This window comes from Mercenaria mercenaria, chromosome 6, assembly GCF_021730395.1.
Source record: "Mercenaria mercenaria strain notata chromosome 6, MADL_Memer_1, whole genome shotgun sequence".
Taxonomy (NCBI): domain Eukaryota; kingdom Metazoa; phylum Mollusca; class Bivalvia; order Venerida; family Veneridae; genus Mercenaria; species Mercenaria mercenaria.
In genome coordinates this window covers 6,204,836-6,219,405 of record NC_069366.1, presented here as the reverse complement: position 1 = coordinate 6,219,405, position 14,570 = coordinate 6,204,836, and the positions used below count along the sequence as shown (strand labels likewise).

The 14,570-nt window shown below is 33.7% G+C and overlaps 1 protein-coding gene across 2 annotated transcripts; it reads right to left on the bottom strand.

Annotated features, from left to right (window-relative positions):
* Positions 1-311: 311 nt before the first annotated feature.
* LOC123549802 (T-cell activation inhibitor, mitochondrial-like) lies at positions 312-14,479 on the bottom strand. Of its 2 annotated transcripts, none has more exons than XM_045338213.2 (9): positions 14,361-14,479; positions 11,612-11,759; positions 10,751-10,874; positions 8,522-8,747; positions 7,266-7,489; positions 5,452-5,543; positions 4,587-4,828; positions 3,872-4,003; positions 312-2,392 (listed from the first exon to the last, which is right to left on the bottom strand). In XM_045338213.2, exons 1-9 carry the CDS (start codon positions 14,381-14,383, stop codon positions 2,161-2,163), a joined length of 1,443 nt encoding a protein of 480 aa, XP_045194148.2. In that variant the 5' UTR covers positions 14,384-14,479; the 3' UTR covers positions 312-2,160. The 2 variants fall into 2 exon arrangements, with proteins under 2 accessions (XP_045194148.2, XP_045194149.2); XM_045338214.2 differs by having other exon boundaries at positions 11,612-11,753; positions 14,361-14,465.
* Between the last annotated feature and the right edge of the window lie 91 nt (positions 14,480-14,570).

The following is a 14,570-nucleotide window of genomic DNA, read 5'->3' as shown; positions in this document are numbered from 1 at the left end:
TGTGTGTGTGTGTGTGAAGGTGGAAAACAATATCCTAGAGGGTGTGTGCAGGGGATTGAGAACAATATTCTAGATGGTGTGTGGGAGGGGTTGAAAACAATACTCTAGCTAGCGTATGGGAGGAGTTGAGAACAATTCTGTAAAGCATGAAGCACTCTGGAAGAAAAAATCATTTTGTTTACTCTGTACGTAAACCATTTAAATTTATATGAGAAGTTCAAAAGGATACAGGCAAGGTTAACTTAAGAGAGGAAAAATCACTTCTTTTAGGTTCATTTTTTATGTTAGACCTCAATGTCAAGAGAATAACATAAACCACAAAAACATTTATTTCTATAAAAATTGCAAAACCAACACAAAGTTTCCATGGACAAAAATACATGTTCACTGCTAAACAACAAAAAAATATGCCCTATATATACATTTAAATATTTCTTTTCTAATAATATAAACATTTTTAAACATCAAATCTGCTTTAAACTAAACAATAAGCAGGAAATGCCCAGATTAAAAGTAAATATCTGATATTGTTGATTAATTAAACAGTTTACTTTTAATAACAGAAAATGTGCTATAAATATCTTGAAGAAATCAATTATTAAATCATTATCAAACATACAATTCAGTTTTGAAAACTGGAGTATCTGGAATCTACTGGGATATACATTAGTATATGTTACACTTACATTTGTATCAAGAGAGTAGAAATAATGGTTTGAAAAACACAGATCAATACATGTACTCACTTTCCAATTTCCACATACCTAGAAACTACTGGATATACTGGATACTAATGTATACCGGTAGTCAGACCTTTGAAATTACATATACTAAAATATTCACAGTCAAACCATTATAATATTTATAATATTAAAACATAATAATTATATAGTCAAACTTTTTGATTTTTGTACATGTATGGTCAATTCTTAAAAATTATCAAAAACAAAGTAAATTCTTTGTAATTACTGAATAGGTATACAGTTATAAACTACTGAAAATGTAAAGTCAAACACTTGGAATTATTGAAAATGTAGTTAAACATTTTGGAAATACTAAATATGTATACTGTTACATACAAATGATAATGTACAGTGAACTGAAAATGTAGTCAAACTGTTACAATGACTGAAAATGTGTCGTCAAACCTCTGAATTACTGAAATGTAGTCAAATCTGTGGATTTACTGAAGATGCACAGTCAAACCTTTATAATTACTGAAAATGTTGTCAAATCTGTGGAATTACTGAAGATGCATAGGCAAATCTTTACAACTACTGAAAATATGTAGTCAAACTGTTACAATTTTGAATTACTGAAAACGCATGGTCAAAGTTTGTAATTACTTAAAAATGTGTAGTTAGCCTATACCTTTGGAATTTCTGAAAATGTATAGTTAAAGCTCTGAAATTACTTAAATGTAAAAACCAATCTTTTGGGACTACTGAAATAGTATAGCTAAACCTTTAGAATGACTGAAAATGTGTCGTCAAACTTTTAGAGTTACTGAAATTGTATAGCCAAACCTTTGCAATTACTGAAAATGCATAGTCAAACCTTTGGAAATACTGAAATGTATAATAAATCTTTTGTAATTACAGAAAATGTACCAACATCTATAACATAAGATTTAGAGACTGATATACAATATTAAAAAAAACCCTTCATCTTGGTTTGGCAATAAGGAAACATACTTTCAGTGAAAATATAACATGCAATAAAAGCTCTTTGAAGATAAAAGATGTAAATGATCAGACATCAGTTTCGAACAACTTCTTTACTTGACCAAGTCAAGGCTAACAGCCATTAAAGAATGTTTTTCAGGATATCATCATTTTCAAACAACATTCTGTCTGTTGGACATACATTTTTGTACATTTTCAAAGAAAGAACTTTCATTTTATTTTATCTACTGTGGCTACATTTGTGTGTGTATTTTTTTAAAAACAGCTTCAATGAGATTAATTTGTGCAGATACTGCTCTGAAATATGTAGCTTAATAAAAAGAAAAAAAAGGAACAAAACTGTAGAAAAAATACTATAATAAGGCAGTCAAGTTTAAGTCTTGTTATCCTAAACAAAACAGAGCTATTTCGGCCTGAGTAAACGCTTGCAGATTATGAAGCATGAGTATCATATTTAATCTAAAGTCAGGCCTTCTTAAATCCAATTCCATGGAATAGTAATTTCCCCATCTTTCATCACAGTATAGTATGTGGAAACCTTCAGTCTTGTTCCTTGCAGTAACGGGTTTAGTAGCTGCTGATTGTCCAGTAACCGTTGACAACACTTGGTCATCTGTTGTGGTGTTATAGCGTCATCACGTTGAAGAGAAGATACATTTAGAACGTTATTGCACTGATCCAGTATTTGATCCATGTAGAAGGTATGCCTGAAATAATAAACTTCATAATAAAGTTATTTGTCATTTTGCTGACTCTCATTGTGTAAAAGCCATTTGATAGAAGAATCTACAGGCAACTCATCAAGAAGTTGTCAGTATACATTATATATATTACAGTCATGGATATGTAAGACTAAGCAGTTTCTTTTGGTCTGCTCTGCAAAAACTTATTGCTTGAGAAAACACAATATTGTATCATTTTTTCGTAATTTTTCATTGTAACAAAAACAATATTTGGTATATATTTATAGAGGATATTTGTTTGTTTCTGTGTAAAATTGAAATATCTTCCACAAGTGAACACCAGATGCAATATTTTCACAAGTGGCATAGCCACAAGTGAAATTGTAAGACATGGTGATCACGAGAGAAAGATATTTTGATCTTACATATAAAACAAACAATTTTTCTTTTTATTTCATGTTTTGACTAAATTTACCCATATTATAGTTTCTTACCACTACCAGTGAAAAATATATACTGTTCTTGCCTGTGCATAGGCGTAGCCAGAGCTTCAAAAATGATATGCACAACATGACGAGTGGGGGAGGGAGTTTCCCCCTCTTGCTGGTGGGGGTTTGGGGGACCTCCCCCGCCATATTTTGGAGACTATGATGCATTCTGAAGCATTTTGTGGCATATAATTCAAAGGGACTGCGGACACTTAAAAAGGTCAATATTTCGAAAATTATTTTGTGGCATACAATTCCAACACTTAAAAGGTCAATATTTTGATAATTCGTACTGCTAAAAGGCTCCCCGGGAAATGTTGGAGACTTAAATAAAATGGTGCATTCTGACACATTTTGTGGCATATAATTCTTGGGGACTTCGTTCGGACATTTAAAAGGTTAATATTTCGAAAATTTTGAAAGTACCAGTTTCAGTAAGATTATGAGAAATATTTACATTGAAATTAACTGTTTACACCTCTCCAAAGGAGTTGCATAATGGGCGCTATGCCCTTGCTGTGACGCACAATTTGCCTGTTTGACACATACAATTGTGTGACAGGTACAACTGGCCTGTGTTGCATGTACAGCTTGTCTGCATGGGAGTTAAGCAATGGAGAAAACGATTTAGATGAAGTCTGTTTGGTTATTGATTATATTGCTTAACTGCTCTACATTGCTAAATCATTTAATTTCGAGGGCATGAAAGTGTGTGTTTTTGGCTAAAATAGCTATTTCAAGAGGATAGGAGTTAGCGGATTTTCACTTTTAAAAATAGAATTATTGGAAATTTTATATTTATACTGGGATTTCATTTTGCATGCTGACAAAACCAGAAACTCAACAAAAATTAAGAGCCCAAATAATGTAAATGGTTTCACAGCTAAGACAATAGTCCTGCCTGCCTGGCCTCGAAGCTGGGAAGACTAACAAAGTCTTCATTTATGATTTAGGTGATTTCTGCCTGATACAATTATGCAAGAGATCCATTTATTTTCAAATCTTCTTTACTTACAGTTTAGCATCAATGAGAAAAGTAGCTGCCCTCTCAATATTTTCAACAATAAACTTCAACATAATGGTTCCAGGTATGGAGGCAGGAATCAAGAACTGTCCACAATTGGATAATGCAAGTGGTCCTGACTCACTGTAACATACATCAGAACATTCCACTGACAGACAGGTAACAACACTGACACACACAACATTATTACACCTCTCATAGAAAATAGTGGGTAGATATCTATCTGAATAATATGTTTTCAAATGGAACATTAAAATATTCAGGTTTAATAACTTCTTATTGTATGAATGGTCATTGTGATCTTGAACATTAACCTACTGACCATAAAATGCACATGTTATACACAGGGTAAATTATTTATTTAGTCTTGTTCTACAACTTTTGCGATTGGTTCATATCGCTAGAGTCAGAAAACAGAAACATTAAAGTTTGAGTAACTTTTGAGATCACAGCAATATTGTGAAATCATTACATTTCATGGTCATGATATTTTGTTATTGTGGGCAAAATAGCTATTTCATGGGATATCAATTTGAGAATTTCAACTTTTGAACATAAAATAAATGTGAACTTTACTTGTTGATTGGGATTAAATTTCCTGGATTGACCTGACAATGATATCCATTAAAAATTAATCCTGAGTGAATATTAACAATTCTGCAGTTTTCAAAATATCTAGGCATTACAAGAACTTACAAAACCTTACCACTCGACAACAAGGTTGAGATGTGACAGGTCTTGATCTCCTAACTCTTTCACGACAACATGTTGACAACGTCGTAAAGAGTTCAACATCTTGTTTAACAAGACCTCATAATTCTGGGCCATCACAAATTCACGCTTTTGCCGCCTCATGATTTGGATATTGTTCAGAAGGCGGGACAGCTCTTGCTCCATCCTCGGCAAGCGTTCTATCATTGGGTCATAGGCGTGTACAGACTTCAGAAGCTGAAATATTATTTGAAAAATCTGTTGATTTCATATCTATACTTTTCAGCCATTTCCTTTAAAATATCAAATGAATATATAAGATATATGCTGCTCTTGATGTGACCTCCATAATTATAAACCCCAAAATGTTAAAATTTAAGCAACATCTTAACATTTTTAACTTTTGGTTTATTCCATCAAAGATTAATAAGAGGAACATAAATGCACACTACATGTAGTTAGATCCTTATTTGAAATGAATATTTAATTGCTCTTTATCAAAAAAAAAAAAAATGATTATCTCCCTTTAATATGAAGTATTCTAAATTTGATCTCAATATAATTTCTAGGTTTACATTTCCGTTTCATATACATTTCTAATGAATTGCTGCTAAATATACATTGTAAATGTACCTCTTTGAAAAATATAAAGCAAAAATTTCTAGTCATATAATTCAGAAATTGATTTTTGGTAAAACCACATTTTTGTTCAGAAAATTTCATTTCACTAAAAACAAAAGCAAATTATGATTACAACTGTTTATTCATAGATTACTGGTATATCTTGAGTCATGAAACTTACTTTTGATTTCAAGAAATATATTGATCATGCAAAAATATCTGATATCATAATATGTTACATTTATCCATTCTGTAGTGACATCTTCACTTCCCAGGACAATCTCTCCATGTAAGTTAACTCCAGTCTCGTTACCAAAAATAAGTGTTCTCCCTGCAAGCAAATAAAAAACACTACAATACCTTTTCAACCAATCAGATACCAGACATTTTCAAAATATTTCAAGTACCTGTATGAGACTGACCTATTAAAGCTGCATAGAAACAAGAGCTGTCTGATGACAGCGCGCTCGACTATTCAAAGAATTGATTGAAGAATGGGGTCAAAATATTTCCACGGATATTCAGACAAAAGAAATAAATAGATTAGACAAACAATGTTCCTGTATTACTTTGATTTTTGATAAGTCTTGCACTAAATGGCAATATATGAGCCAATTTCAAAGTCCAAAAAGGGCCATAATTCAGTCAAAATAGTTATGTACTCCTGCCTACAGATGGAAATCATAATGATAAACAAGTGTTCAAAGTTTAAAAGCCATATGTCAAATAGTTTTGACAAAACATGGACTTGTATGAAAACAGAACCAATTTCAAAGTCCAAAAAGGGCCGTAATTCAGCCAAAATAGATGACAGAGTTATGTTCTCTTTCCTACAGATAGAGACTATTATACTAAACAAGTGATAGAAGTTTCAAAGCCATATGTCAAACACTTTACAAAAAAGATGAACTGGTACGAAAAACTTAACCAAGATTTCCAAGTCAAAAGGGGCCATAATTCAGCCAAAATCCTTGATGGAGTTATGTACTCTTGCCTATAACTGGACGTGGTGATGGTAAACAGGTGTTGAAAGTTTCAAAGCTTTATCTCAAAAGACTTTGTCTAAATATGAACTGGTACGAAATATTAACCCAGATTTCTAAGTCAAAAAGGGCCATAATTCAGCCAAAATCCTTGATGGAGTTATGTGCTCTTGCCTATAACTGGACATGGTGATGGTAAACAAGTGTTGAAAGTTTCAAAGCTTTATCTCAAAAGACTTTGTCTAAATATGAAGTGGTACGAAAAACTTAACCAAGATTTCTAAGTCAAAAGGGGCCATAATTCAGCCTAAATCCCTGATGGAGTTATGTACTCTTGCCTATAACTGGCCACGGTGATGGTAAATAAGTGTTGAAAGTTTCAAAGCTTATCTTAAAAGACTTTGTCAAAATATGAACTGGTACGAAAAACTTAACCATGATTTCTAAGTCAAAAGGGGCCATAATTCAGCCAAAATCCTTGATGGAGTTATGTGCTCTTGCCTATAACTGGCCATGATGATGGTAAACAAGTGTTGAAAGTTTCAAAGCTTTATCTCAAAAGACTTTGTCAAAATGTGGACTGGTACGAAAAACTTAACCAAGGTGTGACGCCGACGCCGACACCGACGCCGTGGTGAGTAGGATAGCTCTACTTATTCTTCGAATAGTCGAGCTAAAAAGTAAGATAAAACATTAAGTCACACTGAGGATATGAAGTAAAATTTTAAGCATTAAAAACTGCAGTCAATCACTATGCTCCTTCCCTTTTGGTTTCTTTATGTGAAAGATTTCATTTCATACCCTCTATTCTGTACTTAGCAGGACAAACAAGAAATTATTTTTTAAATATCCTAATAAAATTTCAGTCAACATTGAAATTATCAAATATAAAAATTTCCCAAATCAGAAACTTGCCTTCTCAATCAGGAAGCTCATATACAGATTTTCACCGAATTGTATGTCTAACATAATGCGATTAAAGATCAGTAGTAAAACACTATATGTCACCTTAAAGGCAGCTTAATTGTTAAATGTGGTATAAAGTAATGTAACTGTGTTCTATGTCGTACCTTGTAATGTATTTCTCATTCTTGCAGGCTGGCCCTCTGAAAGTTGACTGAATGTTCTAAGACAAGCTATATAGTGTCTGTTTCCCCAGATGTTCTCCCAGCGGACAGATTGCACGCCCACCCTGGCAACAATTCTCTCACACAGACTGTCAATCTCACTCTGGGTCTGTCGACTTGCCTCCTGGTATCTCTGAACTCTTTCATAATTCTCCTCTAACCATTTCCTGAAGAACATTTCTTTTTGTACTTCTATTTTGTTTTTTTAACATAAGAAATACACCACAAAATCCTGTATGCAACTCCAATCGGATACAGAGCAAAAACAACATGATGGCCCTAGATCTCTTATCTGAGTGTCACACTGCTGGATTGAAAGATGGTCATGCAAGGAAAATAAAATCTGTCAAATTGGTTTGAAATTGGGCCAGTGGTTCCATAATACACATATAGGAACCACAATATACATATAGATCATTTTTTTGGGACAAACTGGTTTGACTTGGTAAGCTAAATATAAATGATGTAGGGATTACTTGCAAGATGCAAAATATAACATTGTTTTTTTCCTTCCCAAACTGACTCAAAGAAAGAGTCATTCTTCAGCTCTAAAAGTATGTTTTTCACATTTTGACAAAAAATAATATCAACAAAATTTAAAAATGAAAGAATACACAAGGCAATGTGTATAAATTTAGTCGTTTCTGAAACAATTTTTTTTGAAAAGTAACTTTTTTATAAAAGAATACCACTTTAATTACGAAACATTTTCCCCCATTTCACTGGAACTGGTACCAGCACTGGAAATAGGTAGAGGTGTATGACAAAGGGTCATTAAAACAATACCTTGATCAGACTGAAAAACATGAATCGCAAATAACTCATGTAATCCAGGCCTGGCTAAAAAATCCACACAAGTTAAACAAAACACTGCAGATCAAGGTACTATATTATAATAATAATCCAATACTAAATGATTTCAGTAATATGGTTTTTATTTTCGCATACAAAAGAAGCCATTTAGCAAACATCAAAATATACTTTCTATTCAACAGACCAGTTGACATATCTCTAAATAAAGCAAGCTCCAAATATTGACCTGATGTTTCCTCTCATGCAAGAGATTTAATTTATAGAATATTTTCTTTATATAATTCATATTAGGTATAATTAGATAATAGGTGTTTAGACAATGTACAATGTTAAGGTCTCCGTAAAATTCTGTTTTGTTTTGTTCTATAATATCATTTTGAATTCACCTTAAACTTCTTTGCGCTGGAGCTTTATATTTAGGTTCAGTTCTGCTATTCCATTCAGGTACATCATAGTTAGTGTACCATTTTGCTGCGGGGTTTGTCCTGCGTGTTTTCTGTTGGACTGGTACCGTGTTGATATAGTCAAGAGGTAAACCACATGACTGTAATATTGTAGACACAGTCTTGCGGATATCAGTTGACTGTAATGAAATCTTGATATCTTTGAAACCTACAAAGGGAATAGATACACATGCTGAGGTTATGCACGTACCGGTATACCAAAATTATAATAGAAATATGCATCAATTTCCCAAGAAAGACACACACACAAGTGTCAACAGAACCTTACCCCTCACAGATGTGGGTTTGAGTCTCACTCGAGGCATTCAATTCTTCATGTGAGGAAGCCATCCAGCTGGCTAACGGAAGGTGGTTCTACCCAGGTGCTCATCTGTGATGAAATAACGCATGGAGGGCCCCTTGAGCTCTTCCTCCAGCATCAAAGCTGTGAAGTTGCTGTATTACCTATAATTGTGTCGTTGCAACATTAAACACAACAATAACAATAAAAGAACCTTAATGTCAGCCTTTGTGTCTTCTACCATGTCAGACCATGTTTTCTGCCACACATTTTGTGAACACTCACAAAATACAAGTTAACACTAGCAGAGGTAACACTATCGCCATATTCACAAACATAATTATATTCAATCATCAGTCATAAAGAGCAACAAAATTTAATGCTAAGACTACAAGAAGGTTGAATATTGTCTGCAAGTACCAGCTGTAATTCATTTGCTTTAACAGGCTTTAGAGTGTGTAATTTTGGAAGAGGATCATAATATGTTCCAGGTGTCGAAACTTCCAGGCACAGTAAAAGTTTATTGCATAAATTTGTGTGACAGATGACACGCTTTCAAAAACTATATGGATACAAGGTCTTTGAAATTGGCTGGAAAAACAGACAGACAAAAGGAGCAGGCTGTGAGTGTTTTTGAAGGTCTTTATATAATGGTTCTCTACATTCAGCAATTCATGAAAAGTTATTTAATGGCATTTATCCAAAAGCCCCCATTAGAACAAGTTTGGAAAAGGACTTTGCAATAATGCTACCAGGGCTCGACACTAAGTGTCCCAGGATCCTGAGGATCCCAAATTCTAACAAAGGGGCACCCATTATTCAAAGCTAGGTGTTCCTCCAGGATACCTATTTTCAACAACTACAATGTAACAGCCACATTAAATACCGAGTTACATTCAAAGATTTCTTAATTCTAACAGAATATTCAACCAAAAAAAAATGAAATCAATGTTGTTTTCATCTCACAATAACTGCTAAATCTTAAATTATAGTAATTTCTCTTATCGGACAGAAAAATATCTATTTTTAGAATTACTGGAAAATCTTATCTCACATGGGTTATCCCACACTCCTGTGACGGACTACTTCATGTACTAAATATACATATTATTTATGTAAAATAATTAAAAATCAGGTACCTTTATCTTTTCTCTCCGTTCCTTATTGTGTATTTCTCGATTCAAAATTCATTGTTTTATGATAAGAACGCACCGTTACGCTACAAACGATAAAACTAAAGCGGAACTTTGTTATTGTGTGTCACTGAAATGTCACGACGTCACTTTTGCTTACGGACGTCAATTTCCCGCGTTTAAAATAGTTTCATATTTTCATTATTGTTTTTATTGTTTTTGTTGTGGTAATTAAGTGAGAAATAGAATCCATCATTGGTGTTCGGTGAAGATCGAAAATCCCAACCCTCGGGCGCACCGCTCAAGTCTTAAACTCGGCACAGCCTCGTTTAAGACTTGAGCGGTGCGCCCTCGGGTTGGGATTTTCTGATCTTAACCGAAGACCAATGACAGATTCTCTATTTCTTTTCCTGCTTCAATTAAAATTCAGCAACAACCTACATCAGTTGATGCAAAATAAAGCATATAGACTGTTGCAGAATTTAATTCGAAACAAGAAAAGAGAAAAAAACCCACAACTTCAAACATGATTTACCAGTGTTCGAATTTGTCAGATCTAGCTTTCTTATGTAGAATACAATGTATAAAGTCTATTGACATTCTGACTTACTATTTCTGGTTATAATATTAGGATCCTGTATGTTGAATACCAAGTTTATAAGCTTTCTGACTTAATTTTCAACTGAATTATTACAATTCCTTTCTTAAAATATCAAGTCAGTCAGCATTCTCACTTACTTTTCTGGTTATTTGGATCTCGTATGTAGAATACCAAGTCTATTGGCTTTCTTGTGTATGACTGCTGGGTTTTCAGGTTGGCTACATACTCGTGTAGTATCTTCAGTGAATGTTCATTTACCAACTGAAATTAACAGGGCAAATATAAAAAAATTCTAAATCCTAGACATTAAAAGAATATAAATTTTCTCTGTGCTCCATCATTGTTAAATTATACATGTAATAGACTGTCCTATTAATGAAACTTTGCATGCTTGTTACAGATAACTCAGCCAAATTTCATCACTATGGGCAGAATTATCTCAGATGTTCTTTAGTCTGTTTAAGTTTCAGACATCAGAGGTTGTTAAATATGTGCCTTTGTTCAAATTTAATATTACTGTACAACTGAGAAAATGTAGGACAGATGCAAACATTCAATATTCACTTTCTTTAAACGTTTGATATTCTATGCCTGGTTTAAACTGTAAAATTTGAGTCACATTTACTATATGAAATTTATGTGTCATTTTTGGGAGTTAGAAATGAATTTCCTGTTCATGTATAATTCACTTCATTAACATAGAAATGTACAATACATTAACAAGTTTAATTTTACAAAAACAATTTTGTTCCAGAGAAAACTTCTTTTTTGTAAGGAATTACTTTTTGCTTTTGCAATACATTTCAGTGACAGCCAGACAGGAAAACAATGTTTACAGGGGATCCAAAAAGTACATTCATACAAACAAAAAGAATGCAAAAAAACAAACTGTTTTACATTTTGCTATTTAGAAAAACAGAGACAGTTGCCTTGATGTGTCTCAGTGCAGATGCATCACTACCTAACTGTAGTTATTTACAAACAAATCTATATCATACTCTTTCTTTAGGATGTCTTCCAAACAGATCTGGATGAACAATAAAGTAGAATGGCCGGAGGGCAGTCGCTGTCTCACTACTGTTTAAATACCGCTTGAAGACAGCCAACACTTCATGCCCAAAACTGGTTTGTTGTGAACATCTGTACCTGAAACATTGCCAGCAATTCAATAAATTGTGATCCTTTATAAAGGACGTCACACAAATAGCTTAAATAGTGCATTACTACTTGTAGCCCCAAAAAAGAAGTAAGAAATATTACCATATATTTATATAGAATTATTCCTTGGTCTAAAATAGAACCAATATACCTGTTTCTCTTTTGGGGACTGCAAATGGATCTGGAAATGACATCTCATCAACATAGTGACCAGTTATGATATAACCTGCTGGTAAACTGCATTCCAAAACTGGACATAAATGTTGCTAGAGAAAAAAGGGTGCATTTAAGACTGCATCACAAGTCCACATTGTACACTGTTTAACTATGTTAAAAAAAAAACAGCTTTTTTAAAATGACATCCAAGAAATGTAGCATTCTTCCTGGAAAACGGGTTCTGAACTAAAGCAGAAAGTTTGTCATTTATAAGATTTTGAGGTAGAGTAGAATATAAAGTAGATAAATCATATAAACTGTCTGAAGAAACCTTGTAATACCCATAATTAATTTTAAATTTATCCTGAATATTTACTTCCAGAGTTTTCATATATTATCAAAATGTCTTTTCAGTTGGACTTTAACAGCAGATTATGTTTTTCATTTCCAAACATTTTATCTTTGTTCATAACAGTGCTTTTACCTCCTTGAATAAACATTGTTATTACAATTATAGCTTTATTTTCAATCAGGCTGTTACATTAAATAATTCAGCAGTCATGGATTTTCTGCTATTCTTATTTTCTCTTAAGCCACTATATTTACCACCTCAACTTTTCAAATTGTGTACCCAGAAAGAGAAACATGAAAAATCATGATAACTCACTTCAATATACAGTGTGGGATAGGGCTCAATATTTATTTAATTCTCAGTATTTGTCTACCAACCACTATGCACTAGTTATGGTAATAAACATGTATTGAGACTTATGGTTACTCATACAATGTAATTTCAAATCAATCTTGAGCTGCACCTATACATATAATGAGTTAAGTTTTGTTGGTCAATTCAATGCCATACATCGCTTATGATTGCTGTAATGAAGATACCAAAATAATATTTGTACGGCATTGCTACAGTCAAACTTACTAAATTTTCAATTTGTTCTGGCTACAATAACTTAACTGATGCTATTTTTATATTCTGATGGTCACATCCATTAAGTTATAGCCTAACCCCATTTGTTTACCTAACCAGGTTGAACCACAACATCAGCGCACTGACTCTGTGAGAAACCAATGACATCATGCGAAGTTCATAGCACATGATTAATTTTGAATATCACGATAAACATTTTTTAAAATATTTATTGAATTTAAATTAATGTAAACATTTTTAACAAAGTAAATAAAAACATACATTAGGAAGATTAAATTCACAAAAAATACTTTAATTAACGATTCTTGACAGTTAGATTTGTTTTCAATATGAACATGATGAAGAGTACCTCTATCACGCGACAACTGTGTCACTGTATAGGACTTAAATATTAAAACAGCGAGAAAGTGTGTAGATGGCCGGGTAGCTCAGGCTGCACATATAGAGCATTGGAACGATATTCCGAGGCCCCGGGTTTGAGTCCAATGACAATAACATGACAAAATATTGCAGACAGCGGTACACATTTGAAACTTTTGTGTATAAACCAATTGTTTTCAAATGGTGTTGCATGCAAAATATGGTTCATTTTATGTCAACCAGATCAAAAGAAAATAAGAATTAAAAATATATTAGAGCTGTAGTGGTTGTAGGTATATAAGGCCACTTAACCTTGTTGTTGGGTTAACCCTTTAGCGACGTGGTTAGAGTGTCCGCTTTCAGATCATGAGGTCGGGGTTCGATCCTCGGTAGAGTCTGTGGTATTTTACTACAATGGCGACGAGGATGTTTGACAGATTCATGCATTTGGATGAGGCTAGAAATCGATAGTAAGTTCAGTTGATGCCTCTGGCTAGAAACTGATAGGCGGTTCAGTTGATGCCTCGGGCTTGAAACTGATAGGCCATTCAGTTGATGCCTCGGGATAGAAACTGATAGGTGGTTCAGTTGATGCCTCTGGCTAGAAACTGATAGGCGGTTCAGTTGATGCCTCGGGCTTGAAACTGATAGGCCATTCAGTTGATGCCTCGGGATAGAAACTGATAGGCGATTCAGTTGATGCCTGGTCCTTCAATGTTAGAAAGGAGAGGAGTGTAGTGGTTGTAGGTATATAAGGCCACTTCCAACAGCCCTGCTGTTGGGTTAACCCTTTAGAGACGTGGTTAGAGTGTCCGCCTTCAGATCACAAGGTCCGGGGTTCGATCCTCGGTAAAGTCTGTGGTATTTTACTACAGAGTAAAGGACGAGTCTGTGGCATTTGATTTGATGAAATTATTGCTTGACAGATTTCTGGTTAGTTTTCAATACTGGGTTTGTTTCAGCTCAGAGATCAAAAAGATCATAGCATAAAGCATAACTTGTCTGAAAGCTGAATTGTTTAAGCTAATTTGTAATAAGCGTTTTTTTACACAGATGAAATATTTGACACCGATATGTAATTCCTGTAGTCCAAGAGCTTTACCACAAATCTTGAGCGTTTCATATAAACTCACCGTAAAGCTCGTATCATGTACATTCGTACAAAGTGGTGTGTTAGTCCTGTCAACAAATCATTGTGATCGTATAACCTTCAACTTTTGACCAATCTTCTTCATTTAACGCGTCTGCTAAACGCTTTTTAAAATCTACTCACAAATCCGAAGGCTTCCGCATAAAGATTTAGACCGCGTATCGGTTTTAATATCCAAGATGTCGACATAGTG

Bases quoted from the DNA above. Each gene is read 5' to 3' on its own strand.
- LOC123549802 (XM_045338213.2), bottom strand. From the start codon at position 14,383: ATGTACATGATACGAGCTTTACG. The intron at 7,490-8,521 runs GTGAATTCAAAA...AATGTTCTTCAG, and splicing joins CCAGCGCAAAGAAGTTTAAG to GAAATGGTTAGAGGAGAATT. The intron at 2,393-3,871 runs GTAAGTAAAGAA...TTATTATTTCAG, and splicing joins TTTCTCATTGATGCTAAACT to GCATACCTTCTACATGGATC.